The sequence below is a fragment of the Peromyscus californicus genome, unplaced genomic scaffold (assembly GCF_007827085.1).
Source record: "Peromyscus californicus insignis strain IS unplaced genomic scaffold, ASM782708v3 Scaffold_3__1_contigs__length_106647218, whole genome shotgun sequence".
Lineage (NCBI taxonomy): Eukaryota > Metazoa > Chordata > Mammalia > Rodentia > Cricetidae > Peromyscus > Peromyscus californicus.
The window spans coordinates 18,559,186-18,585,413 of record NW_026294551.1 but is presented as its reverse complement, the minus strand read 5'-3'; the positions used below and the strand labels follow the sequence as shown (position 1 = coordinate 18,585,413).

Sequence of the window (26,228 nt, the reverse complement as noted above, 5' to 3'; positions counted from 1 at the left end):
TCAGCCATTCTCCATGGGTACCCTGGATTACCAAAGTTTGCTGGGCACATCCCAGGAAGTGCTGTTGGGCATTAGTGCTGTAGTTTACATGGGTCCCCTACACCCTAGATCCACGGACAGTCCATAGTTCAAGAGCCCTTGGCTTTAGGCTCTCTCTAGCCTTTGTTTCTTTAACTGCAGAATGGATGGGGGTGGAGTAAGATATGCCCTGGGTCAAAGATATTCCCTTGCTCACCCGGTAGTTCCAAAAAGAAAGTTGAGATGTTGGTTTCCTGGCACAGGCTGCCAGCCTCCCCATGCAGGTGCCCCTGGCGCCAGACTATGGGAGTGTGCGCACGGTAGCATCAGGAGGGGGCAGAGCTGCTCCTAATCATTAGCTTCTAATTAACTCATTTACTGATGAGGTGTTGCTAGGACTTCCAAGCTGCTCCCTCCTGCGGCATCAGATCTTCAAAGGGATGGGAAACATTTCCAAAAATACCCAATTTCCCATGATCCTCTAGGAGGACTGCTCAGCTCAGCAATTAGATAGGAGGTTGGCTCCTCCCTGGCAACAAGCCCCTGTGCAAGGCTTCATCTCTCTGGGTCAAAGCCTGCTGCTTCCGATGGTCCAGCCTGGGAACAGAATCCAGGCACCCTATGCTTGATGGGGGTGGGTGAGGGAAGCCATTGAACAAAGAAGACTCTCATAAAATCTCCACCTGCACCTCCTTGGATAGAGACAAGTAATATGTTCTATTATGTAAGGTTATATAAATACAACCCAGAGACAACAATAATAAACATAAGACTGACACCATATGCCCGGTACGCTTCCAACTGCTAACTAAAAATACTAACCCAAAGAGGCCAGAGTGTCTTCAGGATGGCTCTGTCTCAAGACAGGGAAGCAGAGCGGTCAAGTGACTCACCCAAGGTCACACAGCTTGTGTAAGGGTGGTGCCAGCTTTTGAACCCAGACTCTGTAACTCTAGCGGCCCTATTCTGAACCCTGCTTTGGGCTGCCTCTCTCTGCCTTATGCTCTCCCTATCCATCTCTGCCCTAAGCCCCTTTCTCTGCTGCTATTACAAGCAGCCTCCAGTTGATGCTGTATCAATCCCCTTGTTCTTGCCACCTGTCCCCACAGATACCCCAGAACATCCTCATCGTGAGCCCCTTGGGGGTCAGCTCTTATTTAACACCAGTAGAGAGCCTGTGGCCTCATTGCCAACTGTGCCCAGATCATAACTTTGCCTAGGACACAGATCTGCTCACAGCGAGGCCAAACAGAGCTAGGAAAATCCATAAAGATAATTTCCCCCATCAGCTAGCTGCCGCCAGAGCAGCTTCTCAGGTTAGAGAGGAGGCCACAGCCTTTCAGCTTGGAAGGTCAAACCAGCTCCCTCTGTTGAGGCAGCATCAATTCCCCTGGCCCTTCATTCTTCATCTACCTCTGGTCCTGATGCTGCCAACAGAGGCAGCTCGCAGGCTGATAGTCCTTAGAGGTCAACTGGAGCATCTCCACCTTTGGAAATTAATGGAGGGGCCGAGAGGCTCTAACTGCTCAGCCACAGCTGAACTATGCCTTTGGCCCCTGTAAGGGCTCCAACCCCAGGGACTGGGGCTCTGGCAGCTTCCCCAGTCCTCTTCCAGCCTGTGGGTCAGTTGGAGCCACAGAGTGGACTCTAGTAAGAGAGACTCCAGTGGAGATGACTCAGGCTCAGTTTTTGTTATGACCAGTGATGCTTAGAGTGAGAGCCAGAAACACAAGGAAGCATGGTTGACAGTACTGATTCCAGAGAGGATGCAGATAAGGTAGGGAGACATCACAGGAGATGAGGAGAGTACAGACCCCTTGGTCTCCCTCCTGAGTGGATTTCCCAGCTCTGCTACCTAAGGGGCTATGCAGGAAGTGGATAAAAGGGGCTCTCAGGGCAACCCTGCCTCCCAAGGCCCTAAAACTAAGTAAAGCAGCCCTGAATCCCCGCCCCAAACCTCCTTAGGAGGTGAAGTTCTAGCGACAGTCCAGTCTGACAGTCACAGGATGTCCCACCTCTTGGTCTGACAGTCACAGGATGTCCCACCCCTTGGTCTGACAGTCACAGGCTCCCCCACCTCTTGGTCTGACAGTCACAGGATGTCCCACCCCTTGGTCTGACAGTCACAGGCTCCCCCACCTCTTGGTCTGACAGTCACAGGCTCCCCCACCTCTTGACCTGAAAGTCACAGGCTCCCCCACCTCTTGGCCTGACAGTCACAGGATGTCCCACCTCTTGGCCTGACAGTCACAGGATCTCCCACCCCTTGGTCTGACAGTCACAGGCTCCCCCACCTCTTGGCCTGACAGTCACAGGATCTCCCACCTTTTTAGCCATACCCTGTCTTCTTTTCCAGTGACGCAGGCCAGGCCAAGAGCAGCAGTAACAGGCCTACTAGTGAGCTGCCTGCCACATGAGAACCACTTGGTATCATCCCCAGCATACCCCTGCCATCTGCCCTTTCCTACCCAAAGGCCTCCCCTGTGGAGCCTCTGACAATACAGCATGCCATAGAGAAATGGTACTACTGGGACCTTCTGTAAGTCTGACCCATGTATAATGCGAGAAATCCACGGAGTCTGCTTAAAGGGCAACGAAATTTATTAGGGGAGAAAAACTCACTGTACAGAACAAAATTGTCACAGGTTCTGGAATGCTGGGGCACAGTCTCACGCAGTTCCTGCAGTCTGAGTCAGTCCCGCATCCAAGTCCCACAAGGGAGCAAAGAGGACTGCTACGTGACTCTCAGGTCTTAAGGGTAGCCAAGAGGCCATGCCCCAGGGGCCTGTACTTTGAGGTCATAGGCAGGTGAGAGCAGTTACCTGCTTTGTCTCTAGGGCTGAGCTTCAGGGTCATAGAACAGGTATCCACTACACGTGTAAAACACTCTAATATGAGAACTCCACATAGAAGGACAAACCCAAGGAAGCCCACCATCTAAACCACCCATGTGAGCAGTCACTACATATTCATCTACCAGATCTTGCCCAGCCACGGATCATTTTAAAGATAGTCTCACTATGTAGCCCTGGTTGGCCTGGAACTCACTATGTAGACCAGGCTAACCTCAAACTTACAAAGATCTGCCTGCCTCTGTCTCTCAAGTGCCAAGATTAAGACATACACCACCACTTCCAGTGTCTCAAGTCACAGGGTCTGTCATTCTCTGTTGTTATGCAGGAGCCCAAACAAGAACATCTTGGAAGAATAGCAACTAGGAATGTACCACTGGAGAGGGTTTGTGGGAACATAGCCCCTGGGGGTGGGGGAAGTCCATGATAATGCCAGTTTGGGCTAACAGAGCCAACGCCCTGTGGGCAGCTTGTAGGGCACAGATGTAACTCTTTGTGATACAGGAGGTGGAAAGAGGTAGGACATGGGGCAATCAGGAAGCCCCTCCCCCAGTTTTATTCCAGGGGTCCCAGCCAGGAGGCCCTGTGCTAGCTCGGATGTGTGGACAGACAGATGTCTCTTCTGTCATGATTTTCTTCTTTTTCCAGACAATGGCTACAGAGAGTGCCTGGCCAATGGCAGCTGGGCAGCCCGTGTGAATTACTCTGAGTGCCAGGAGATTCTCAACGAAGAGGTGAGGATAGGCTACCATACTGAGGGGCAGGCCAGGGCCACCGGCACAAGCTGGGTGCCTGCCACATGGCCAGTTGCCGCCTGGGAACTTTTCAGAAGCTGGTATTGAGGGTCTGCCCTGGGGAAGCTGGTGGGGAGCTGCTGGACATGCTGAGTATAGTGAATTCAGTCTTGGTCCCTCTTCCTTCCTTCCTCCCTTCCCACCTCTATCTCTCCCTCCCTCCGTCCATCCCTCCCTCCCTCCCTCCTTCCTTCCTCTCTCATTGATCTTTGGCTGCTTGCACTGAGTGTGGGACAGGGCTGGGGTGCCATCAAGCCAGACAGTAGCTGGATCCACACTGACACCAAACAGTGACATCAGGGTCCAGCAGCCATGGGGCCTGTGTCAGAACCAAGGCTGGAAGGGGGCGATGATGCAGTTTAAAAAAGCCCCAGAGACGCTTTGCAAAACTTCAGTGGTTTTGAGCAGCTGTTGCTTACATGGAATGCAAAATGTAAAAGGTACAGATGGGAACACAGCAAGAAGTGCCCCCTCCCATTGCTGTCCCTAGCCAGTTTCTCATGCGTTCTGCCTGTGCGAGTCAGTGTGTCTGTGCATAATGTTTTTAGCCCAACACGTCACCTGTTAAACAGACTACTTGACGCTTGCTTCTTCATGTAGCCATCTTTCCCAGAGGTTGTTCATGTCAGTTTAGAGCGGGCATCCTCATTCTCTTTACATTTGGATACATATTCTATAATATCCACTCTCCAGATGTGCCGTAACTTAGTGGGCCAGTCTTTATTCTCAGTCTTGGTTTTTAAACTTGGCAGGTGCGTGAATGTGTGGGTTCCTCTGTGCCTCTACATACAGTCCTCCTTAACCCTCCTGCAGAGGGCGGGGTCAGGCTGCCAGGTCCCTGTGCCTTAGGAGTGAGGAAGAAGGCAGACTGGTCCAGGGGATCCTGGGAATCCCATCATCTGGAAGGCCTGAGTTAGAAAGGAATTTGGAGACCCTCCACCTCAACCTGAGATTTCCAGACCTGCGTAATCTCACCCAGAGCAATTGTTCACACACAAGCGCCAGAACCTATTAGGTCAAACTTTCCAGGGACAACCTGGGGATGGGCATTTTTAAATGTGTATGTGGTATGTGTGCATGTATGTGCATATTCCTGATCACATGTGTGTGGGTGCATGTGCACATGTATGTATCTGTGTGGACAGCAGAGGGTATCTTCTCAGATCACTCTCCACTTTATTTACTGAGGTAGAGTCTCTTACTGAACCCAAAGCTCAGCAACTTAGCTGGTCTAACTAGGCAGCTTGCCTCAGAGATCACGTCTTGCCCACCAAGCATCGAGGCTACAGATGGGCCGCCACAGCCACTCAGCTTTCAAAGTTATTTTTCTTATTTTTTATGAGTGTTTTGCCTGCATGTGTGCCTGTGTACCATATGTGTGCCTGTGTACCATATGTGTGCCTGGTGCCTGAAAAGGCAAGAGGGCATCAGAAACCCTGGAACCGGGTCCTCTGGAAGAGCAACACAGTGCCCTTAACCACTGAGCCATCGCTTCGTCCCAGTCCTCAGCTCTTATGTGGAGAGTTAAACTCCAGTCCTCATGCTCCCATAGTAAGCACTTTTCCCACAGGACTGTACCCCAATCCCAGGAACTGGCATTTTTAACAGGTGACCCAGGGAGACTGCACATGAAGCGAAAGTGAGAAACCGAAGCCTGGAAAGTGGGAAGTAACATACAGTGTCGCATAGCCAGAGTGTGAATGTGCACTGGAGTCATAGTTCAGAACCAGTAATGAAGCAAGGCGGATGGGGACAGTGGCTTGCCCCACCCCAGACTATTTGGCTTTAAGCCACCAAGCTATTGATGTCTTCTTCTAGAAGCCAGGTCAGTTTCAGCTGAAAGGATGTCATGCTGCTGTCTATTAGGTGGGAAGGCTCCTCGGGATGCAGCATGAAGGTTATCTGGCATCTTGGATCCAACGAGGCCTCACCAGCTTGGTTGTCTGACTCTGACCCCGCTATGAGCCAACTTGAGCAAGCCTAGGCTGGGCGAGAGTCAGAGCCCAACTAGGAAGCAGGTGTGCCAGAAAATGGTGGGGCAGGAGACTCCTTCTCCAGCCTCCAGTAGAGGAGGCAGTGGGAAAGAGATGGGCTTATGCTCTGAAAGGCAGGTCAGATAGCCTCTCAAAGCCACGGTTCCTGCCCAGAGAGGGGTGGTGCAGATGGGAGCATGTTGGCAAAGCAGAAGTCTTCTGTCCCTCCTACTGTGGCTACCCAGCTGCAAGGTTAATGGAGGCGTCTGATGCCTCTCCAGCTGTCCCGCAATGAGACTGACATCCCCACTACCACATGCAGCAACAGGCATCTGGCCCTTGGATTTGGGCAAAGCTGGAGTCTCCACAGTTCAAGTTCCTGACCCGCCTCTCAGTCTCCTGACTCAGGATTCCCACCTCTCTTGCCCTAACTTAATCTCCTTTCTTCTGATTGGCTGATGTGGGGGCTCACAGAAGCCTCCCTTCTAGGACACCTGTCAGGATGGGAGTCTCCCTCCCTTCCACCAGCAAGGTTAGGTAAGGAGACTAGGAGCACCCCTCTTTGGCAGCGTGATTGGAGAAGGATTGGCCTGGGGGTAGCCAGTTTGGGGTCTAGAGACGGCTAAAGGTGCTCCCATGTTCTGTGACCTTGAGCAGGGAACTTTGTTGAAATCCCCTAGCAAGGCTAAGAATAACTCAGCTCTTGGCTCCAGGCGGGAGGGAGAGGGTATCAGCTTGAACCTTGGCAAAGAAAGGAGATTTATCCTCCCACCACGCCTCAGTCTTCCCCCAGGAAGTCAGGATAGGTGGCAGGGTAACCGAGAGAAGGTGGCATGGATGAGGAAACTCCAGATCGCATGGGTCCTGACTTGGTGGAACTGAGACCCACATATACCATGCAGTGACTCAGCCCTACCTGGCCCAGCTCTGTCTGGCTCTGCTGCTCTTCCCTGGCTGCCCCTGCTGGCCTGGCTGCATGGCTGCTCTAAGTGACCAGTTCCTTTGGGGAGCATACCATCTCTGCTGCCAGCCCCTAGCCTCCAAGCTTCTCTGTCCTCTCAGATTTACAAAGAGGCAAGCGTCTAGCTGAATGAGCAGCAGCTTGCTCAGGTCTGAGCCTGGGATAAGCCCAGATCAAGCACAAGCATTGGAGGGGATGGGGTGCAAATAAAGACTCTGTCTTAGTTTCTTTTCGGTTGCACCAGCACCAAGACAACTTACAAAAGAAAGCCTTTCACTGGGGGCTCACAGTTCCAGAGGGTTAGAGTCCATGACCGTCACAGCTGGGAGAATGCCAGCAGGAAGGCAGCCATAGCACGGGAGCAATAATGGAGAGCTTCTTGAGCACAGCCATGAAGCAGACAGAGAGCTAAGAATGGCCTGGGCTTTTGAAACCTTAAAGCCTGTCCCCAGTGACACACCTCCTCTAATAAAGGCCACGCCTCCTAATCCTTCCCAAACAGTTCCACCAACTGGGGACCAAATATTCAAACATAAGAGCCCTTAGGAATCATTCTCATTCAAATCACCACAGGGTCCTCAGAAGGCTGCCTGAGAAATGAAACTTGTGAGGGCACGGAGACGTCAGGTGCAGAGATGTGTCCACAGTGGGCACCTCCTAGAGACAGGTCCTCAGCTGGGAAACTTGATTCATCTAGGCCAGGGATGGCACAGAGCCCCCCCAGGACCACCCTGCCTGCACTAACTTCTGCTTCCTATAGCTTCACCCACAAAGTGACCGTTTACACTGTCCTCAACTATTATCTGTTCCCCTGAAACAAATACTGTCTCCTCCCCCACACCCCACTGAGCACAAGGCCTCAAGCTCTTCCTGGGAGGTTCCAGTGGGGACGTGAAAGGGACTCTGAGAGCTTATGAGCCAGGGGTCAAGGCTGGAGGTGGGGCAATGATTGGAATGAGCTGCTAAGATGTTCAGATGCTCAGCAACTTCCTGGGCTTCTTGTTAAAGGGAAGGCTCTGATTCTGTGCATCTGGGGTGGGGCTCGACTCTGCCTTTCTTGAGATGTCTGCAAACTCCTGGCTGCTGTTGCTGCTGGTTTAAGGACCACACTTTAAGAACTAGAGGTGTGGACCACCCACAGAGGAGTAACAGAGGCAGCTCAGGAAGCCAGATGGACAGGAAATGACCCAAGTATGATGAGCAGGGATGGGGAGTGAGAGAGGCAGGCCACCCGGAAGGAGCTGTGGAGAGCTCATTGCTTTCATCCTGGCAGGGCATCTGAACAGGTCTGATGGTGCTGGCCTCTGGGGCAAGAGGATTTCTTCCAGCCTGGTCAGAATCAGCTCAGCAGAAACTGCTTGTGAGAGTCTGGTCTTGAGGGCACAGCACAGACAGAGGTCCCTCTCCAACACCCCACTGTGCCACCCTCCTTAGGGAGCCAGTGGATCTCAGGTCTCCAGACTGGACAAGGAAAGAGTACTGCTCAAGCTTCCCGGGGTTGGTTCTGTCCAGTTTGTGCTTTGGGAATACAGTGGCTTCTGCAGTTCTCGTGTGTTTGTGTGTGTGTGTGTGTGTGTGTGTGTGTGTGTGTGTGTGTGTGTGTGTGTGTGTTTGGTTTTTTCGAGACAGGGTTTCTCTGTGTAGTTTTGGTGCCTGTGGACCAGGCTGGCCTCGAACTCTCAGTCTGCCTGGCTCTGCCTCCCGAGTACTAGGATTAAAGGCGTGTGCCGCCGCCGCCGCCGCCGCCGCCGCCGCCGCCGCCGCCGCCGCCACCACCACCACCACCACCACCTGGCTCGCATCAGCAGTTCCTGATAGCTTGTCCCCAGGACTCAGGATGTCACTGACATCTTTTACAGGGAGTCTGGGGAGATCATTGGCTGTCTCTTGAGACATTTACTGGCTAGTCTCTCCAGGTGTCCTTAGCAACCTCGTGGGATATTACTAGCTTTTCCTTGGGGTGCTGCTGGCTCCCTCTCTGGGTGTTGCTAGGTGTCTTTCTGGACAGTGCTGACTGGAGCTCTGGTTGTTAATGGAACTTTCTCAGTGTCACTGTTCGGCCTGGGTGCCACTGGATGGCTTCATCTCTCAGAGTATTGGCAACTGTCTTGATCTGGTTTTGTTATTGGAACAGAATACTTAAGATTGGGTCTTTTAATTTTTTTTTTTTTTTTTTTTTTTTTTGGTTTTTCGAGACAGGGTTTCTCTGTGTAGCTTTGCGCCTTTCCTGGAACTCACTTGGTAGTCCAGGCTGGCCTCGAACTCACAGAGATCCGCCTGGCTCTGCCTCCCGAGTGCTGGGATTAAAGGCGTGCGCCACCACCGCCCGGCGGGTCTTTTAATTTTTGATACAAGATCACATGTGGTCCAAGCTAACCTCAAACTTTGTATCTAAATGAGGGGCTGGAGAGACGGCTCAGCTGTCAAAAGCACTTGCTCTTTGCACCCACCCAGGTTCCATCCCAGACGTTCACACCGTGACTCACAGCCATCTGTAACTTCAGTTCCAGGAGATCCAATGCCCTCTTCTGACCTCTGCAGGCACCAGGCACATCCTTGATGCACATGCATACATGCAGACAAAACACTCTCAGACATAAAGATAAAATAAACAAATCTAAACAAACTTTTTAAACTTGAACTCCCGTTCCTATAAGCCCAAGCCCTGAGTTCTGGGCTTACGGGCATAGGCCACCACTCCTGGTGTTATGGATTGCTAAGACTCGAACCTAAGGCTTCATGCGTGCTAGGCAAGCACTCTGTCAGCTGGGCTGCATCCCCAGCTTGTGGGTCATTTATAATGACTAGAAATGGATTGGCTTTTGGTTCTGGAAGCTGAGACAGCCAAGGTTGAGGGCTAGCGTCTTGCAAAGACCTTCCTCCTGTGTCGTCTCATGACAGAGGGCAAAGAGAGAAAGCAGATGGGCCTCACATCCTCTTAGAAGGAACCAGATCCTGCAGCGAGGTACCCACTCTGCTGGGAGGCCCCGCATCCAACAGCTCTGTACTGGGCACCATGTTTCCAGCACTTAGACTTTCATATTCATATCAGAGCAGCTGCCATGTCTCGGGTGTCTCTGGCACTCTCTCCATGACATTGCCATCCCTGAAGCTGTCTTGGTGTTCTGGTCCTTGGATTGCATCAGGCCCTTGAGGTGTGAGGCAGGTAGAACCCAGAGCTTGACCCAGCTGGATCTCTGGCCCCTGAGGCATTGGGCTTTGTTTTTCCATTCCGACCTTCATTGAAGAAAAACCCTCCTGAGCTGCACTCTCTCTGCCGAAGCCCCTCCACCAAGGTCCTGGACCCAGCAGAGATGAGAGCCCCCCAGAGAGTGCCTTTCCCCTAATCCCTGCTTGTTCTCCTCCTAACCCTAAGGGTAGAAGGAGAAGAGGACCCTAAGAGCCAGGCTGGCCCGGGTTCTGATTGCTAACTGTACAGCTTGGATCAATTGTGTGGCCTTTCCAACCAGAAAACGAGAGTGCAGGGCCAGTCTCAGTGACATCACTGCAGATTATGGTCTGGGACCCAGCATACAGTACGTGCTTAGTAATGACTTCTCTCAAAACTGCCCAGCTGCACCCCGATGAGCAAGTGGAGCATGCGGGGGGGGGGGGGGGGCTCTGACAGAAGAGGCCAGCAAGCCCTTCTTCCCTCTCCCTCCCAGGTCCAGAGAGAAAGCTGGGGCATGGCAGCAGCTCAGCACCACAGATGTTGTTATTACCCAGGGGCTTCTCAGCATGGATGTGTGGAAAATTTAATAAAAGAGAATCAAGTCCTGATTCCAGACAGGCTTTGCCATGTGCATGCCTGTCTGGAGCCTCTGGTGGGATCCTGACATCTGCCAAAGGCCCTTAGAGACCCTTGGCATTTGAAGGGCAGAACGGACCCCTCCCCTTGCTTCCTGCCATCTCCACTCACGATCCTGGGGTCTTAGGGCTCCCAAGGCATGAGCTGCTCATGTGATGTCCCGCCTTCCTGGGGCCTAGGAAAGGGTGCCTGGGAGTTTTGCACTGGGAATCTACAGAGAGCTGGGCCGCTATGAAGTAAGGACTTGGTTTGTAACATCAGTGTCTTGCCAAGCTGCACATGTAGGTAAGAGATGGTTTTTAAGCTGCAGTTGGTAATCTTGAACAAGCCTTCATACCTCTGGGTTTCTTTTCCCATAAAGGAAGCTACGGATGCGTTTGCAGCTTTTTCCACAGAGTCACTTTGAAGCTTTAGTGTGAGGAAAACTCTGGGTGTGAAGGCTCTCACACGTGTGCCAGTAGCTTCGGTTGTATACTCACAATTGAATAATTAAGAAAGTCAGGGGCCAGAGAGAAGGCTCGGTGGGTAAAGGTGGCACTGAGTGTGACAAACTGAGTTTAATCTCCAGGATCGCCTGGTGAAAGAAGAGACCTGGCTTGTGCAAGTTGTCCTTAACTTCCACACACAAGCCATGACACAGACGGCCATCCTCATGCTCCTGCACACACACACACACACACACACACACACACTGAATAAATAAATGTCATTGAGCCGGATGGTGGTGGCACACACCTTTATTCCCAGCACTCGGGAGGCAGAGGCAGGCGGATCTCTGTGAGTTCGAGGTCAGCCTGGGCTACAGAGGGAGTTCCAGGAAAGACTCCAAAGCTACACAGAGAAACCCTGTCTCAAATAAACAAACAAACAAACAAATAAATAAATGTAATTAAAATGTTTTTTAAAAATTACGAATGGCTGAGGATGTAGTTCATAGTAGGCACAGCATTTGCCTAGCCGGCTCAAGGCCCTGGCTTCCATTTCTGCTATCCAGAAAGAGGGGAAGAAATCTAAGAAGGGAGAGAATGAAGAGATATTGTTCACTTGGGGCAGCCCCTGGGCCAGGCAAGGAGTAGGGAAAGGCTCTGGGAATGAGGAATGTATGTTCTTTCTTTCAGGGGTATGTGTACGGTACATGCATGTGTTCATACATAGACACATGGGGGAAAACACATCCATGAGTGCCTATGGAGGTCAGAGGCGGATGTAGGGTGTTTTCTACCTAATTTTTTTTTGAGACAGGAGTCTCTTCACTAAACCTGAAGCTGACAGTGTTGCTGGGATAGCAGGCCAGGACCCCAGGGATCCAGCTTCTCTGTTACCCTGTTGAGATTCCAGATCCTCACAGTCACACTTGGCTTTCATGTGGGTGCCAGGGATCCAAACCCAGGTCCTGGTGCAGCCAGACTCAGGTGTGACCAGGAAGGTGGGGATTCAGTTCAGAAGTGAATGAGGGATGAAATCTCAGAGTCTCTGCACCCACCACAGCCGTGGTGTCAGGACAGAATGAGGCATGAGCATCTGCGAGCACAGGAGTCTGTGTGTGGGTGGGTACAGTGTTTGTTAAGGTGACTCGGGAACCCTGTGTGACATGGGTGCCGCTTCGATTCCTGTCTGTCTAACTGCACAGCGTGGCAGACAGACTGGCCCAAGTGGGTGGTGCTACTCCAAGGTGGCACATGGCTCACAGGGTCACTCTGGAGCAGGGCAAACCCTGTGACTGTTCCCCACTCTTCCCCCCAACACCCCTCCCCAGTGCTGTCCTCACGGCGCTGTTTTGTTCAGTGGGTGCAGAGGTGTGGGTGTGCGGGAGCCTCAACTCTGACTCTCTCTCCTGCCTCAGAAGAAGAGCAAAGTGCACTACCACATTGCCATCATCATCAACTACCTGGGCCACTGCATCTCCCTGGTGGCCCTCCTGGTGGCCTTTGTCCTCTTTCTGCGTCTCAGGTGAGAAGGCCCAGGCACTGCTTCCGGCTAACCCCTGGGCCCCTGAGCATGCGCGGCTGAGGCAGAGAAGATACAGGCGTAGCTCCAGGATGAGGGTGCTGACGAAGGGGTAGCCTGCCTCCCACTTGAGTACAAGGGAGTAGCGAGCGTCTGTGGGAATCTTGGGTCTCTTAGGACTCTGCCAGAGTCAGATCTGTCCTTTCCCCCCAGCAGCTGCTGGAGGAAGCAGAGTAAGGAACAAAACCCAGGCTCACCCGTGTTACCAACTTCTAAAGTTGGTCCTCATCCCTCTTGGGGTTATCGGGCAGGTAGATCCTTGGCGGTGAGAGTTCCATAGAGTGATATCCCTGTCTCAAGGTCAAATGTGTCATGGCCCAAGTGATAGGAAAAAGCTGGGAGTGGGTGGGACCAGGAACTGACAGTCAAGAGGGCCTTACTGTTGAAGTTCTCTCTTTTTTGCTAGCCCTCTGCCTCTCAATCCTGCAGTGTGGAGAACAAAGGGGGAACCCCTGACCACACCAGGCTCTGCCAGGAGCGGGTATCTTGGTGGCCCCAGATAGGAAAGGCCCTGTGGCGCTCAGGCCAACCAGTCAGCCCCACTCACTCCAGGCTTTAGTCCCTCCTCCATCTTGCGTCTGGGCTGGAGGGATGCTGGCACCTGCCCTCATCCCTCCCCCATCTCTCTCCTGCTATTGCTGTTACCACCTGCCCTCTCCCGCTGCCCCAGGAGCATCCGGTGCCTGAGAAACATCATCCACTGGAACCTCATCTCGGCTTTCATCCTGCGCAACGCCACGTGGTTTGTGGTCCAGCTCACCATGAGCCCCGAGATCCACCAGAGCAATGTGGTGCGTCCCCCAGCTAGGGAGACAGAAAAGTCCAAGCCTGGGTCAGAGGGGCTAGAGTGGAGCTGCCCTGTAGAAGGGCCAGGCCTGGGTACCCACAGAACAAGGACCCCGAAGAGCGTGAGGGTGGGGCACTGTCCCTGACCACCCCCAAGCTCATTGTCATCTCTGGTTGGGGCAGGGATGGTGCAGGTTGGTGACAACTGCCTACAACTACTTCCACGTCACCAACTTCTTCTGGATGTTTGGTGAGGGCTGCTACCTGCATACGGCCATTGTGCTCACGTACTCCACTGACCGTCTGCGCAAGTGGATGTTCATCTGCATTGGCTGGGGTGAGCTGGGCCAGCCCTGCCCCTGAGTCTCCTCACCAAGGATGTGGGCTGTCCGGGTCAGGAGGGTGGTGTGTGCACCCTTCTTAGGGGTGAGAGTAGTGGGATCCCCATGAAGGAAGCATCGGAACTCAACTCCCAGAAGTCCCTGCTCTGCTATAGTTCCTGGGCTGTCCTGGGGTCTTCCATCCAAGTTTCAGTGACAGCCCTTCTCTTCCTCAGGTGTACCTTTCCCCATCATTGTGGCATGGGCCATCGGGAAGCTGTACTACGACAATGAAAAGTAAGTCACTTGTGAGATCAGAGCCTAGCTCTTCAGCATGCTCCCCAGGGGACTTTGGCCATTGTTTGTCCTATAAACACAGTGGCTTCTGCATCAACAAAGGCAGAGCTGAGCACTGGCCTCAATTCAAAGGTCCTTTCCAGGGCTCTGCCAAAGGTGGAGCCAGACAGCCAGGGTCCCAGCCTGTCACCTGTCTGAAGTTTTAAGGAGAGCAATACCAAAAGTCAGGCAGCCCAGGGTCTGAATTGTGCCATCACTAAGTAGCTATGTGACCTTAGGGCTGTCACAGCAGGCCTCCGTTTCCTCATCTGTGAAATGGGCATCTTCATTCTAGCTACTATCCCAAAGCTGTAGTGAGGAAGAAGTGCATCCGTGCACACTCAAGCACGTAGAATAGTGCCTGGTACCCAGTAAATGCCACAAAATACCATCGAGGCGTGTTTTACAACAAGATTGTATGGGTTTAATGGAAACTGGTCCAGGTGCTTTCAAAGACTCTTCCGGCTCCTCTCCGAAGCCTCGGGTTGTTAGTAAAGCAGACTCGTGCATTCCCAGTCAACCCTGAAGTCACAGCTTGCACGTGTCGGGATTCCCAGCTACCCCTCACAAGAATCATATGGGAAGACCTAGAAAGTTCTGTACCTTAGAGCTCCACGCTATGGGCCTGAGGTGTGGTCTGGGTAACAGGGTGGTTGGTTCCAGTGTGAAGCTAAGATTGAGAACTTCATAGAATGAGAAGTTGGGAGGAACCAGGCAAAGCAGAAGCCAGTCCCATAAGCATTTCCAGATCCCAGCTGGCTGACTGCTTGACTGGGGGTTCACAGTGGCAGGCCCTCCTCTCCCCGCACTGGGCTGCACCAGAAGTCTGGAAGAGTATCATCCACATTTGTGAAAGTGGTTCCTTCTGCCTCAGGCTGGAGTGCTTGCACAGCGGCGGGCGGGTAGGCGGCAGGCTGCAGGAAGCCAGTTCACTGAAGTGGGGGTGGGGTGTTCCCAGGGATCCTCTTGGGAATTCCTGGATGGGGGTGCCTGTGCTTTGTAGGATGTGAAAATGTGAGTACAAGAGGTGGGGGTGAGAGAGGGGGAGAAGAAAGGGAGAGAGAGGCAGGGAAAGCCCAATTACTTGCCTTCCCACCCTGGAGCAGAAAGGGTGCCAGCTAAAAAGAAAATTAGGTCTGAGCAGCCCTGAAGCCCCATCTGGTGGACAGATGCAGGCAGTGCAGCGGAAGGATTCTGGGTGTATGAACATGGGAGCAGGGGGAGGATGAGCAGAGGCCTCAGTTTGGAGCCCACAAACAGTGGTATATGACCTGAGTAGTGTTAAACAAACTTGTTACAGCCAGAAGGTCGCATATACAAACTTCACATTCTAGTTTGCAGAAGCATCCATTGCAAATCCATATGCCCATAAGGACACAGGACTTCCGATTTGCCCTGTCCCCACCTATTCTCCCCGATCTTGCTAACGGGCAGCTCAGGAGACTACAAAGCAGCCCTACCTCTTGCCATAGATGTTGACTGTGACATCTCTCCTGCACAGGCTGCTCTCCAATGGAGTCCGACATAAATGTCTAGCTGTTAGTAACTACTTAGGTGGAAGGGCAGTGAGCATGTTAGCCCACAGCCACTCCCAGAACCCCTTTGTGGGCGCTGGAGATCGCAGGGCTAAGGCCAGGCTCCAGGCTGTTTCTGGCTTGATGTTTTGAGAACTCTTTCCCTGAGAAATATAAGCAGCTACCCCTTCCATGTAGGGGTCCAACGACAAACTCAAATGCAATTCACAGAAGTCCAACTGGGGAAACCAGTGAATTTACTGGGATCACTTACAGAGCATAGGTGAAGGGTTATTTTTAAGAGCATTGGTGACCTCAAAGTAGCCACACCACTAAAAAGTTTCCCCACAGCATGGGTAATGACTTCCCTATAGCCACATAAATGGAGTCTCACCTCCAGTTAACTCTATAAATTCTAGCACCTCCTAAGACATGAGGCTATGTGCAGTTAGGGCAGAACTATCTATAAGGGGCCTAGAAGTATAGGAGGAAATGGCTGGAATCTCAGGTAAGGGTTCGTTGACCCTCCCTCCCTACCTCCCCTTCCTATGAGGGAATGTCAACAGTAGGTCCCATCTTAAGGGTCCCTTACAAATAGTCACAACGGCATGGATGAGGGTGATGGCTGTTCAGGGGCCTTTTTCACGGGCCTCCCTCCACAGAGCTTGCTCCAACTTCACATCCCACAGCAGAGGGTACCATCCACTTTGCAGATAGATAGGACCACATCCCACAGCAGAGGGTACCATCTACTTTACAGATAGATAGGACCACATCCCACAGCAGAGGGTACCATCCACTTTACAGGTAGATAGGACTACATCCCACAGCAGAGGGTACCATCCACTTTACAGATAGATAGGACCACATCCCATAGCAGAGGGTACCATCCACTTTACAGATAGATAGGATCACATCCCACAGCAGAGGGTACCATCCACTTTGCGAATAGGATCACATCCCATAGCAGAGGGTACCATCCACTTTGCAAATAGGATCACTGAGGCACTGAAGCAGAGTCTGCTGGCTTGGATTTCTTGGAAATTGGGGTGCCCTTTCCTGGCCACTGGCATTGATCCTGCTCCAGTCAAGCACTGCTCTGTGGCCAAGTACTATGCCACTGGAAGGACCCTGCTGACCCCTCCCTTCCCTTTCCTTCTGTGGTCTTCTAGGTGCTGGTTTGGCAAACATCCTGGAGTGTACACTGATTACATCTACCAGGGCCCCATGATCCTGGTCCTGCTGGTAAGAGCCTGGGGAGGTAGCAGGAGACAGGCCTCCATGGGGAGGGGCAATCTGCCCACCATGGATAGAAAGGACCCTCTACTAGGTGGCCACAGAGGGGAACCTGGGCCAGGAATTCTAAGTGTTAGTGAGAGAAGGACCGAAGAAGAGAGAGTGGGAGAGGGAGAGAGAAGAGGGGCGGGGTGAGTGCCTGCAGAGAAACACCAAGAACAGAGCTGAGAGGACCGAGGGCCTGTCCCGTCTACGCCCACCCACCTCCATGTCCTGCATAGATCCCTGCCACATGTCCGCATCCCTGCCACCCACCCTCACTCCTGCTGGTGTGCTCCAATTGCAGATCAACTTTATCTTTCTCTTCAACATTGTCCGCATCCTCATGACCAAACTCCGGGCATCCACCACGTCTGAGACTATTCAGTACAGGTACCTGGCTCCCCAGGGGTACTTCCGAGGTACCAGCCTCCTCTGAACCAGTTCTCTTCCAAGCCAGTCAGTCAACCCAGAAACTGCGGCTCCACCTTCTTAGACATCCCAGAGACCATCTCCCAAACCCATCACTCTCCCCAAAGCTATCGGGCTCACCCCTCCTAGGTAGCCTGTGACTCTTGCCTCTGTTCCACCCTAGGAAAGCTGTGAAGGCCACTCTGGTGCTGCTGCCCCTCCTGGGCATCACCTACATGTTATTCTTTGTCAACCCTGGGGAGGACGAGGTCTCCAGGGTCGTCTTCATCTACTTCAACTCTTTTCTGGAGTCCTTTCAGGTACCTGCATCCTCCCTGAGCCTTGCCACTCTGGCTCCAGGAGAACCATATTTGCACCTGCATGGGTGAGGATTCTTCTGGCAGAGGCCTGGAGGATTGGGGGTGGGGGGCTGGAGCAACCTGGGCTGGTAGGACCCCACTCACCTCTGACTCCCCTCTTCCCTTCAGGGCTTCTTCGTGTCTGTGTTCTACTGTTTTCTGAATAGTGAGGTAAGGACCTAAGGCCAGGACTGAGACTACCAAGACTGGGAACTGTCCCCTCATGTCTCTTCTGCCCTGGGCTCCCTTCCCTCCCTCTCCCCAGGTCCCAAGGGTTGCTGCAGGGAACTTTGAGAAGTCCCTATCCCTGTTGATCTGCACCTGTGAGGACAGCTCCCCTTTTGACTTTAGGCATGGCATGGGGGATGGCTAGAAGATAGGGTCTCTGTCTTTGGAGGAGTTGGGAAGGGTAGGGGTTCTGTATTGGCAAGGGCCAGATGGCACCTTTGTTAGACTAGAAAAAGGTGTCCCTTCCTCGCTTGAGAAAACTGCCTCAACAAATAGCAAACCAATAGTAGTAATTACATGAATTATATAGATCCTGTCGTGACACCTGGTAGCTGCTTGTAGCAACCGAGAGGATGCTGGGCTGGGGGCGGGGGTGTCCTGAGCCTGAGCTCTGATGTCACCTGTTATTCTGTGCCCACAGGTCCACTCTGCCATCCGGAAGAGGTGGCATCGGTGGCAGGACAGGCACTCAATCAGAGCCCGAGTGGCCCGCGCCATGTCCATCCCCACCTCCCCCACCAGAGTCAGCTTCCACAGCATCAAGCAGTCCACAGCAGTGTGAGCTGCAGGCCACAGAGCAGCCCCTGAGTCCTGAGGCTGGGGGGAATAATGCAAGCTCCCTGGCGAGCCTGTCTGCAGAGGCAGTCGGCCTTCCCATTCCTACCCCTGGGCTGCAGACCTGAGCGCCTGCCCAGCTGTAGACGATGGCTCATAGCATTGGGCTGGGCCCACAGCATCTGGCTCCCTGCTGCCCATTCTTCTCGGAGAGTGGAAATGGAGACCGGGGGTAGAAACCCTGAAGCAGTTTAATGGGCCCTGTGAAAGCTGTCTTTTCCCAAAGCAGCTCACCGAAGATCTTTAGTCTTCAGCGGCTGTCGGGAGGCCACTTGCTACCCCAGGGCATCATGGGAAACTCTCTCCTGTGATTGTGAAGCCTCTGAATCTTGGCAATGCCTTTGAATGTTACTGAGAACCAATGTCACATGGTCCAGTCAGGGGACCTGGAGATAGCGGTAGAAATCTGGTGGCATCATCAGATAGCACTCCACTACCCTAGAAGCCACTCCTGAGCCACCAGAATGTCATCAGCACCGTGGCACTGCCACCGGAAAGCCCTGCCTTGCTGCCTTGCACCCTTAGACATTTACTATTCTGCAGGCCAATCCAGCTTTCTGTCACTTACCCACTGACAACAACAGTCCCCTCGCCCTGAAATCCTACCACCTCTTGCCTCTGGGTGTCTTCTGATTTGTGAGAAGGTGGGGGTTGGGAAGGGGACTGAGTTGCCTGTAAGGGAGAATCAAGTGGGCCCAGCCTTTAAGGAAGTAGTGTCTCCTGGGTGCCCAGGCCACTAGTTTTGTTGGCTGGCCTCTGGAACATGCTCAGAGGCTAAGTAAAGTAAGAACGGCCCTTTGCTCAAGTGCCCTGAACCAGGACAGGTGGCTCCTGGGACAACTAACTGACAGACCCCTTACTCCCAGGCATGGAATGGCCCAGTTCTCACTGTGTCAGAGGACTGAGGCGCTGCAGCAGGACCGAGGTGGGGAGTTGTGATATAAATAATATTTATCTTTTCAACTACCTTTGTGAAGGTTTGCACTCTGCTGGGACTGGGAGTAAGCCATAGGGGCCCTCTGAGAAGTAGAAATCAGGGACTACTGCATAGTACAAAGCCTGATCCCACTCACACCATCCAGGATGAGCCTGAGGGCTGGAGGCAGGGTATGGGCTCCAGACATGAAGATGTGGGTGTGACCAAGGATGCTTGCCTAGTAAGAAACAGCTCTTGCTGGGTGGTGGTGGCACACACCTTTAATCCCAGCACTCGAGTGGCAGAGCCAGATGGATCTCTGTGAGTTCGAGGCCAGCCTGGTCTACAGAGCAAGATCCAGGACAGGCACCAAAACTACACAGAGAAACCCTGTCTCGGAAAACAAAACAAAACAAAACAGCTCTTGGTGAGGAGGCTTCCCAGAAGCAGACATGGAGATGTGGTTGCCAGGGCAATCTCAAGGCAGGACCGGAGGTGGGGAAGGCCAAGCATGGAGAGAAAGGGAAAGGTCGGACGGCATACATGCAACCATGGCAGGTGGCTGGAGCTTTGGCTTGCTGAGGAGCCTGGAGCACGAGTTGGGATATTTATCCACCAACTCCTGTCACCCATTGTTCACTGATTTGAGCTGCTCCCGAGGGACATGAGTTTCCCTGCACTGGCCACATCCATGTGGTCTCAGTTGTCAGGTGCAGCACACTGCAGGCCTCTGGAAGCCAGCATGTTGTACCTTGTAAGCACAGAGACTGGTGGAATTCCCATGAGGGTCCTAGGGCCACCTGTGACATGCCTCTGTCTCTCTGGCCAGGGAGGAAAGTCACCTATCCATGCACACACACACACACACACACACACACACACACACACACACACACACACACAAATTGCATACAAGGGTTTGTGGCATGAAATGCCAGGAGCAGACTGAAATGGCTGTGGCCGGAAAGCTCCATACCTCCTGCTGTGCCAAGGAGGTTGATGGAAGAGCAGGTGTATTCTTGAAGGACACATGGAGTGCCCTCCCTGACAATTACCCAAGCAGAAGTGTGCCCTTAAGTAGAGGTGGGCATGGGAGGCCCAGAGAACGCCCAGACAGCAATGAGCTGAAGGCTTCTACAACAATTTAGGAGTATGGGGTGGCCTAGGGAGAGCAAAGGACAGCCCTGCCAGATGACCGCAGGGATCTAAAGTGGCTGAATGTCAAATAGTCACACTGAGATGGTTCTTCACTCTTGTCTTTCAACCTGAGCAGAAGAGGGAGAGAGCAAGGTGTCATTCAATGTGGCAGCATGGGTCTGCTTTCTAAGGAAACTGAGGGCTGCTGTCTCAGAGAAGCTGGGTGTGCCTGAGTGAGCAGGGGCGGGTTGAGATGAGGGACCGGCCTCCTGTCCAGAGGCTGTAAGAGGAGGCTGCCTCGGGATAAGTAGGAACACTAAGCAGTGAGTAGCTGCGGGGAAGTATGTGTTCCCAGCTTCAGGCAGTGTCTGGGCAGGCCCCTCAGTGGACATCAGGGGCCATTCTGCTCTGAGGTTGTGGGGGTGGGGGGTGAGGGGGGAGCCTCCTCTGTCTGTGAGTGGATTGACACACACCACTATGTGGAAGGGCCAAACAGTTGCCAACTGGAGTCACAGGGCCCTCTTCAGCCCCAGGATGGATCTGTCCCTCATGTCCAAAGGAATGCTTTTCCATATCACACCTAGAGAACACAGTCTCCTGAGAGCCATCCTCTTGCAAAAGATCTCACTTCTCCTGAGGTTCTCTTGGTGGACACAGAGCAGCAGGGAGAGAAGCTCTCTCTTCCTGAGGGCAAAACAGTTCCCACCCTGGGATTCTGGTTTCCCAAGCCTCTGTGCTGATGAGGTGTTTGCCTTAAGGCTAAGACAGGAACAGCCAGATCAAGGTGAACTACCTCCTGAGGAGGGAGGGGGAAAGGGTTTAGAATCCACATAGTCATCCTTACCTTAACTGGGTCTCCTGTAGGTTGCTTTGTCATCCACCAAATCTATTCTAACATGTTCTCCAATCCTTAACTCCATGGGGAATCAGCCCATTCTGCAGCAGAGGAAACTAAGGCTGGGGATGGAAGGCTTGGCTGCACATGGGGGGGGGGGGGGAGGGGATCTTCCCTTTCCGGAGTGCTCCAGCCTTGGCTTGGAAGGCCAAGACCCACACAGCAGCACTGGAACCAACGGACAGTGAGGTTGACGTAGGGTCTCAGGCTGATCCCAACAGTGTGTCAAATTGGCGTCTTTGGCGGCTCACCCTATGTCCAGCTGCCAGGTGAGCTGGGAAGAAATAATTGAGGCTGTGTGCTCAGTGTCTCTCCCCTTCTCTACTGCACTATTCCCCTCCTTCAAGTGATGCTTCATGTCAAACTGTGCAGCCCGCCCAGGTCCCCAGAAGCCACTGTCAGCCTTGTGTTCCCCATCCAGGATCCACTCAGCCCCGGCAGAGGATTCCACTGGCCTCAAATCCATCTCCTCCAGGTCCACCCCTGATTTCAAACTCACCGGTTTGACCACACTGGTCCCAACACGAGGAGGGAGACTCTGCAGCCACCCTGATCCCAGTCCTGACTGTCAGTGGACACCAGGCCTCAATTAGGGGTCACACTGCTCGTCATTCAACCCTATAAAGCAGCTGCTGCTCTCCCATTTAATGGGTGAGAAAAAGTGGAGCCCAGAGAGGATAAGAGGCCTTCCTGAGGGTACTCAGCGGTGGCATGGCTGGATGAGAACCCAGGCAGCCTCAGGTGCTCCAGTGTCCCCCCATGTACCCGCAAGACCCCATTGCTAGGTGGCTTTCTATCTCCTCCCTTTGGGGACATTCTTTGGCTTCCCAGTCAGGTGACGAGTAGTACTCAGAGATGAGCTAGTGGAAAGAGCCCGCAAAACACAAGCCTCAGACTGCCCACCTCCCAGTGTCCCAGCCTGCCCTGGCTCCACATTCCAGCATGGCCTCCCAGTCTCCTGCTAACACACCAACCCTGTAGGCCCTGCAGCTCAGGGTGGAGGAAGACCTGGACTGTGTGAATTTTGCAAAGCTCTTCGCATTCAGGAAACAGTAATGAGATGAGTTCCAGACCACTATCCACTCCTCCTGTCTCTCTGTGGGGTCCTAGATGGACCCCCGAAGCCCAGCCTCATTACCCATTGGACAAAGGCATAGGGCAGGGGCAGGGCCTTTTAGAGACCCAGAGAGGCTGAGGAATACCACAGACACCCAGGTAGGGTGGACAACATGGGAGTGTCCCTTCTTTGGCTTTCATCCTCAGGGTGGTGGGGAGGACACAAATAGTGTCCAGGCCCAGATCTGCTCCAGCTGGAAAGGTGTGGGCCATTGAGCCAGGCCAGGAGAGGGTCTATGGCACCTGGTCCCTTCCCCACCTCCTAGAGTCCCTTGCCCTAGGCTAAGACCCGCTGCCCCCATCTGCAGTCACTACCTTGATTGGATGAAAATAAATATTCCAACTGCCACCTAGGACCTGGGTCCCCCTAGAAGGCAGACACTTTGTCCCAAACTACCTGGGGAGCCCTTGAGATCCCAGATCCTGGGTGAGGATGGCAGTGGGTCAGGCAACATTGCCAATGCAGGAACTCACTCAGAAGGTTGTAGCTGGAGGTCCTGAGAGGATTCTGCAGAAATAGAGCCTGGAGAGTAGCAGAGGTACAAAGAGCCCCACTGCTCCTGTTAAGGCACTAACAAAGGCACCAAGTAGCTGTGCAGACAGGAGGACAGTTCCAGGGCTGGTGGACTAGGGGTTCTGGGGCACCGGGGACTGAATAGGTCTCCCCAAACCCCCAGTGAACTGGACACAAAAGGCACATGGAGTGAAGGGTTCAGAGAATTCTGTGAACCTAGGGCACCCTCAGCCTGAGGATCTTGCATGGGGGATGGTAGAACCAGCGATATGGTGTGCTCACATATTCTCAACTTCATTAGGGCACCCACCGGCCGCCAGAGTCCTGATGACCAAAATTAAACCAATTCTGGGGACAGTGCTACTGCAGTGGACCAAAGTGAAGTCTTGGTTTCTTGGTTTTAGTTTTTGTTATGGTAAAGTACACATGAATGTAAAAACTCACATTCCAACATGTGAAAGTATACAATTCTGAGGTGTTAATAGCATCGTAGTCTATTCATCGTACAAATGTGTTTAGTTATTATACATCAATAAAATACACCACAACACTATTTCCAGAATGTTTCATCATCCTGAATGGAAACCCCATCCCTCCTCCTCCAGCCCTGGCCACGGTGAATCTGATTTCAGTTCTTGTGGGTGGATCTCCCTAGGATGCCAGCTCCTACAACTCTCAGTATAACTGAAGAGGAGTCTGCCAGCCTGCTTCCCATATGGCCATGCCAGTGTGCATTCTCAGCAGCCGCACAGAAGACTCTAGCTTGTCTGTATCTTCCTTTGGGGCCGAGTTGATTGGTTGGTTGGTTTTGAGACAAGGTCTCATGTAGTCCAGCTGCCCTCAAGCTTGCAATGAAGTCAAGGATAACTTTGAACTTCTGAAGCACCTGCCTCCACCTCCTGAGTGCTGGGATTACAGGCATGCAGCACCAGACTTGGGAGCATGCAGCGCTGGGGATTGAACGCAGGGCTTCACACACACTAGGCAGGCACTCTACCAACTGAGCTACATCCTCCGCTGTTGGTTTTTTAATAATAGCTGGCTCCATGGATGTGTTGGTCTTGATTTCTAAGACTCCCTATGGGGAGCAGGGCTTTAGTAAGGATCGTAGCCTTTGGCAGATTGTAGCTAAAGTCTTCCTGCCTGGCCCACAGTCAGGACAAATCTCTCTCACCTGCCAGTCCCACAGCCGCTCAGACCCAACCAAGTAAACACAGAGACTTATATTGCTTACAAACTGTATGGCCGTGGCAGGCTTCTTGCTAACTGTTCTTACAGCTTAAATTAATCCATTTCCATTCATCTATACCTTGCCACGTGGCTCGTGGCTTACCGGCATCTTCACATGCTGTTTGTCATGGTGGTGGCTGGCAGTGTCTCTCTGATTCAGCCTTCCACTTCCCAGCTTTATTCTCCTCCTTGTCCCGCCTATACTTCCTGCCTGGCCATGGGCCAATCAGTGATTTATTTACCAACCAATCAGAGCAACACATTTGCCATACAGAACATCCCACAGCAGCAGATCCTTTAGTAAGGATCTGGCCAGCATCTGAGTGCTTGGATCTAGAGCAGTGATTCTCAGCCTATGGGTTGTGATCTGAAGGACCCTTTCACAAGGAGTTGCTAAGACGATCAGAAAATACAGATATTTCCATTACAACTTGTAACAGTAGCAAAATTACAGTTGTGAAGTAACAATGAAAATAATTTTATGGTCAGAGGTCACCACATCATGAGGAACTGTATTAAAGGGTCACAGCATTAGGAAGGTTGAGGCCCACTGATGTAGAGGGATGCACTCAGAAGAGACATTGCTACTGGGCAGTGGTGGCGCACGCCTTTAATCCCAGCACTCGAGAGGCAGAGCCAGGAGGATCTCTGTGAGTTCGAGGCCAGCCTGGTCTACAGAGTGAGTTCCAGGACAGCCAGGGCTACACAGAGAAACCCTGTCTCGAAAAACAGAAAATGAAAAAAGAAGTGATGTTACCACGTGCCCTGATAACATGCTGAGCCTCTGCCCGGCCCCAGGCCCCTCAGCAATGCATCTGGGCCCCTCGGCAATAGAGATTCCGCAGAAGGGGCCGGAGGAGCCCATGGCAGCCCCCTCCCTGGGCCCTGCACACTGCCCCAGCGGATGGCAGGTCGCCAGTCAGCTGTGCTGACTCCCTAATGTGCTTCTGACAGCCCGCTTGGCGTCGTAATTACTGTTGGTAATGTAATTAAATGTTGTGTTAATGGATAAATCAGAAGCGCACAAACAAGGGAACACAGTTTTGATGACAATTCAGTTGGCTGCTTTGAAAGACACAGTTGCAAATGAGTCACCAAAAACTAAGCTGTCCAATTAGGTGTTGGCAAGACCAATGTAAATAATCAGGGGCAAGAAAAAGTCAGAATCTAAATGTGGCCTGCTGACCACTTTACAATGCTCCTTAAAAATGGCCTCCACGCCAGAGACTCGGAGCTGGGTTCTGGGAATATCTTTCATCCCCTCTTATCGACGTGGAGTAAACTAGGCCTTTGCAGTATAATCAAATTAAGAATGCGTGGGCTGTAAGTCATGGCGACATGGACGCAGACAGGGAGAGCGCTGTGTGACACTAGTTGCAGAGTGGAGTGATTCACTATAAGCCAGGATGGCCCCGAGGCTCACTGGCCACCGCCTAGGAAGAGGTAAGCACTCTCCACGGCTCAGGCTGCTACGGGAAGCACAGCGGACAAGATGTTAAAGCAGCAGGCGTTGATTCCTCGTGGTTCTGGAGAAGGCGGCATCCAAGACCAAGGTGCCCACTGATTCGGGGCCTGAAGATGGCCCTCCGCCTATTTGGAAGGGCCCCTCTCTCATTGTGTCTTCACAAGGCCAACAGAGAGATCATCTCTCTGGTGTCTCTTCAGTAGGTTCTAAGAACCTGATGACAAGGCTCCTATCCTACGATCTAACCACCTTCCCTCCACTGTGGGCTAGGCCTCAGTGTGCAGATGAAGGGGGGACACAAATCTATAGCCCACTTACACCTTCCCGAGTTAGGAGGGAATGCATTTCTGGCTGTTGCTGTTGTAGCACACATGAGCACATGTGCATGGGCGGGGAGAGATGGAAATGGGGAGATGGGTGAGGTTATTATTGAGGTGGGGTCTTTGTAGCCCAAACTGGCCTCAAACCCACCATCTTCCTGCTGCTGCTTCTCCAGTACTGCCATTAGGTATGCGTCACTCCACCTGGCTCCACTTCCAGCCGCTTCTTTTCGAAATTACCCTTTATTTACTTACTAAGCGGAAGGGTGTGCATACGTGTGCCACGGCGTGTGTGTGGAGGTCAGAGGACAACTTTCAAGAACTGGTTCTTTTCCTGACACTATGTGGGTTCTGGATTGAATTCAGGTAGTCAGGCTT

General features: G+C 52.6%; 1 protein-coding gene across 2 annotated transcripts in view; it reads left to right on the top strand.

Moving 5' to 3' along the window:
- Positions 1 to 19,223, top strand: part of Crhr1 (corticotropin releasing hormone receptor 1) — a 48,673-nt gene extending 29,450 nt beyond the window's left edge. For both annotated transcript variants that reach the window (XM_052755673.1, XM_052755674.1), the window contains exons 4-13: positions 3,519 to 3,604; positions 12,250 to 12,356; positions 13,084 to 13,204; positions 13,383 to 13,536; positions 13,756 to 13,816; positions 16,542 to 16,614; positions 16,952 to 17,037; positions 17,240 to 17,375; positions 17,544 to 17,585; positions 18,064 to 19,223. In XM_052755673.1, coding sequence (XP_052611633.1) covers positions 3,519 to 3,604; positions 12,250 to 12,356; positions 13,084 to 13,204; positions 13,383 to 13,536; positions 13,756 to 13,816; positions 16,542 to 16,614; positions 16,952 to 17,037; positions 17,240 to 17,375; positions 17,544 to 17,585; positions 18,064 to 18,204 — 1,007 coding nt within the window. In that variant the 3' untranslated portion in view covers positions 18,205 to 19,223. The remainder of the gene's footprint in view (positions 1 to 3,518; positions 3,605 to 12,249; positions 12,357 to 13,083; positions 13,205 to 13,382; positions 13,537 to 13,755; positions 13,817 to 16,541; positions 16,615 to 16,951; positions 17,038 to 17,239; positions 17,376 to 17,543; positions 17,586 to 18,063) is intronic.
- Positions 19,224 to 26,228: the final 7,005 nt, after the last annotated feature.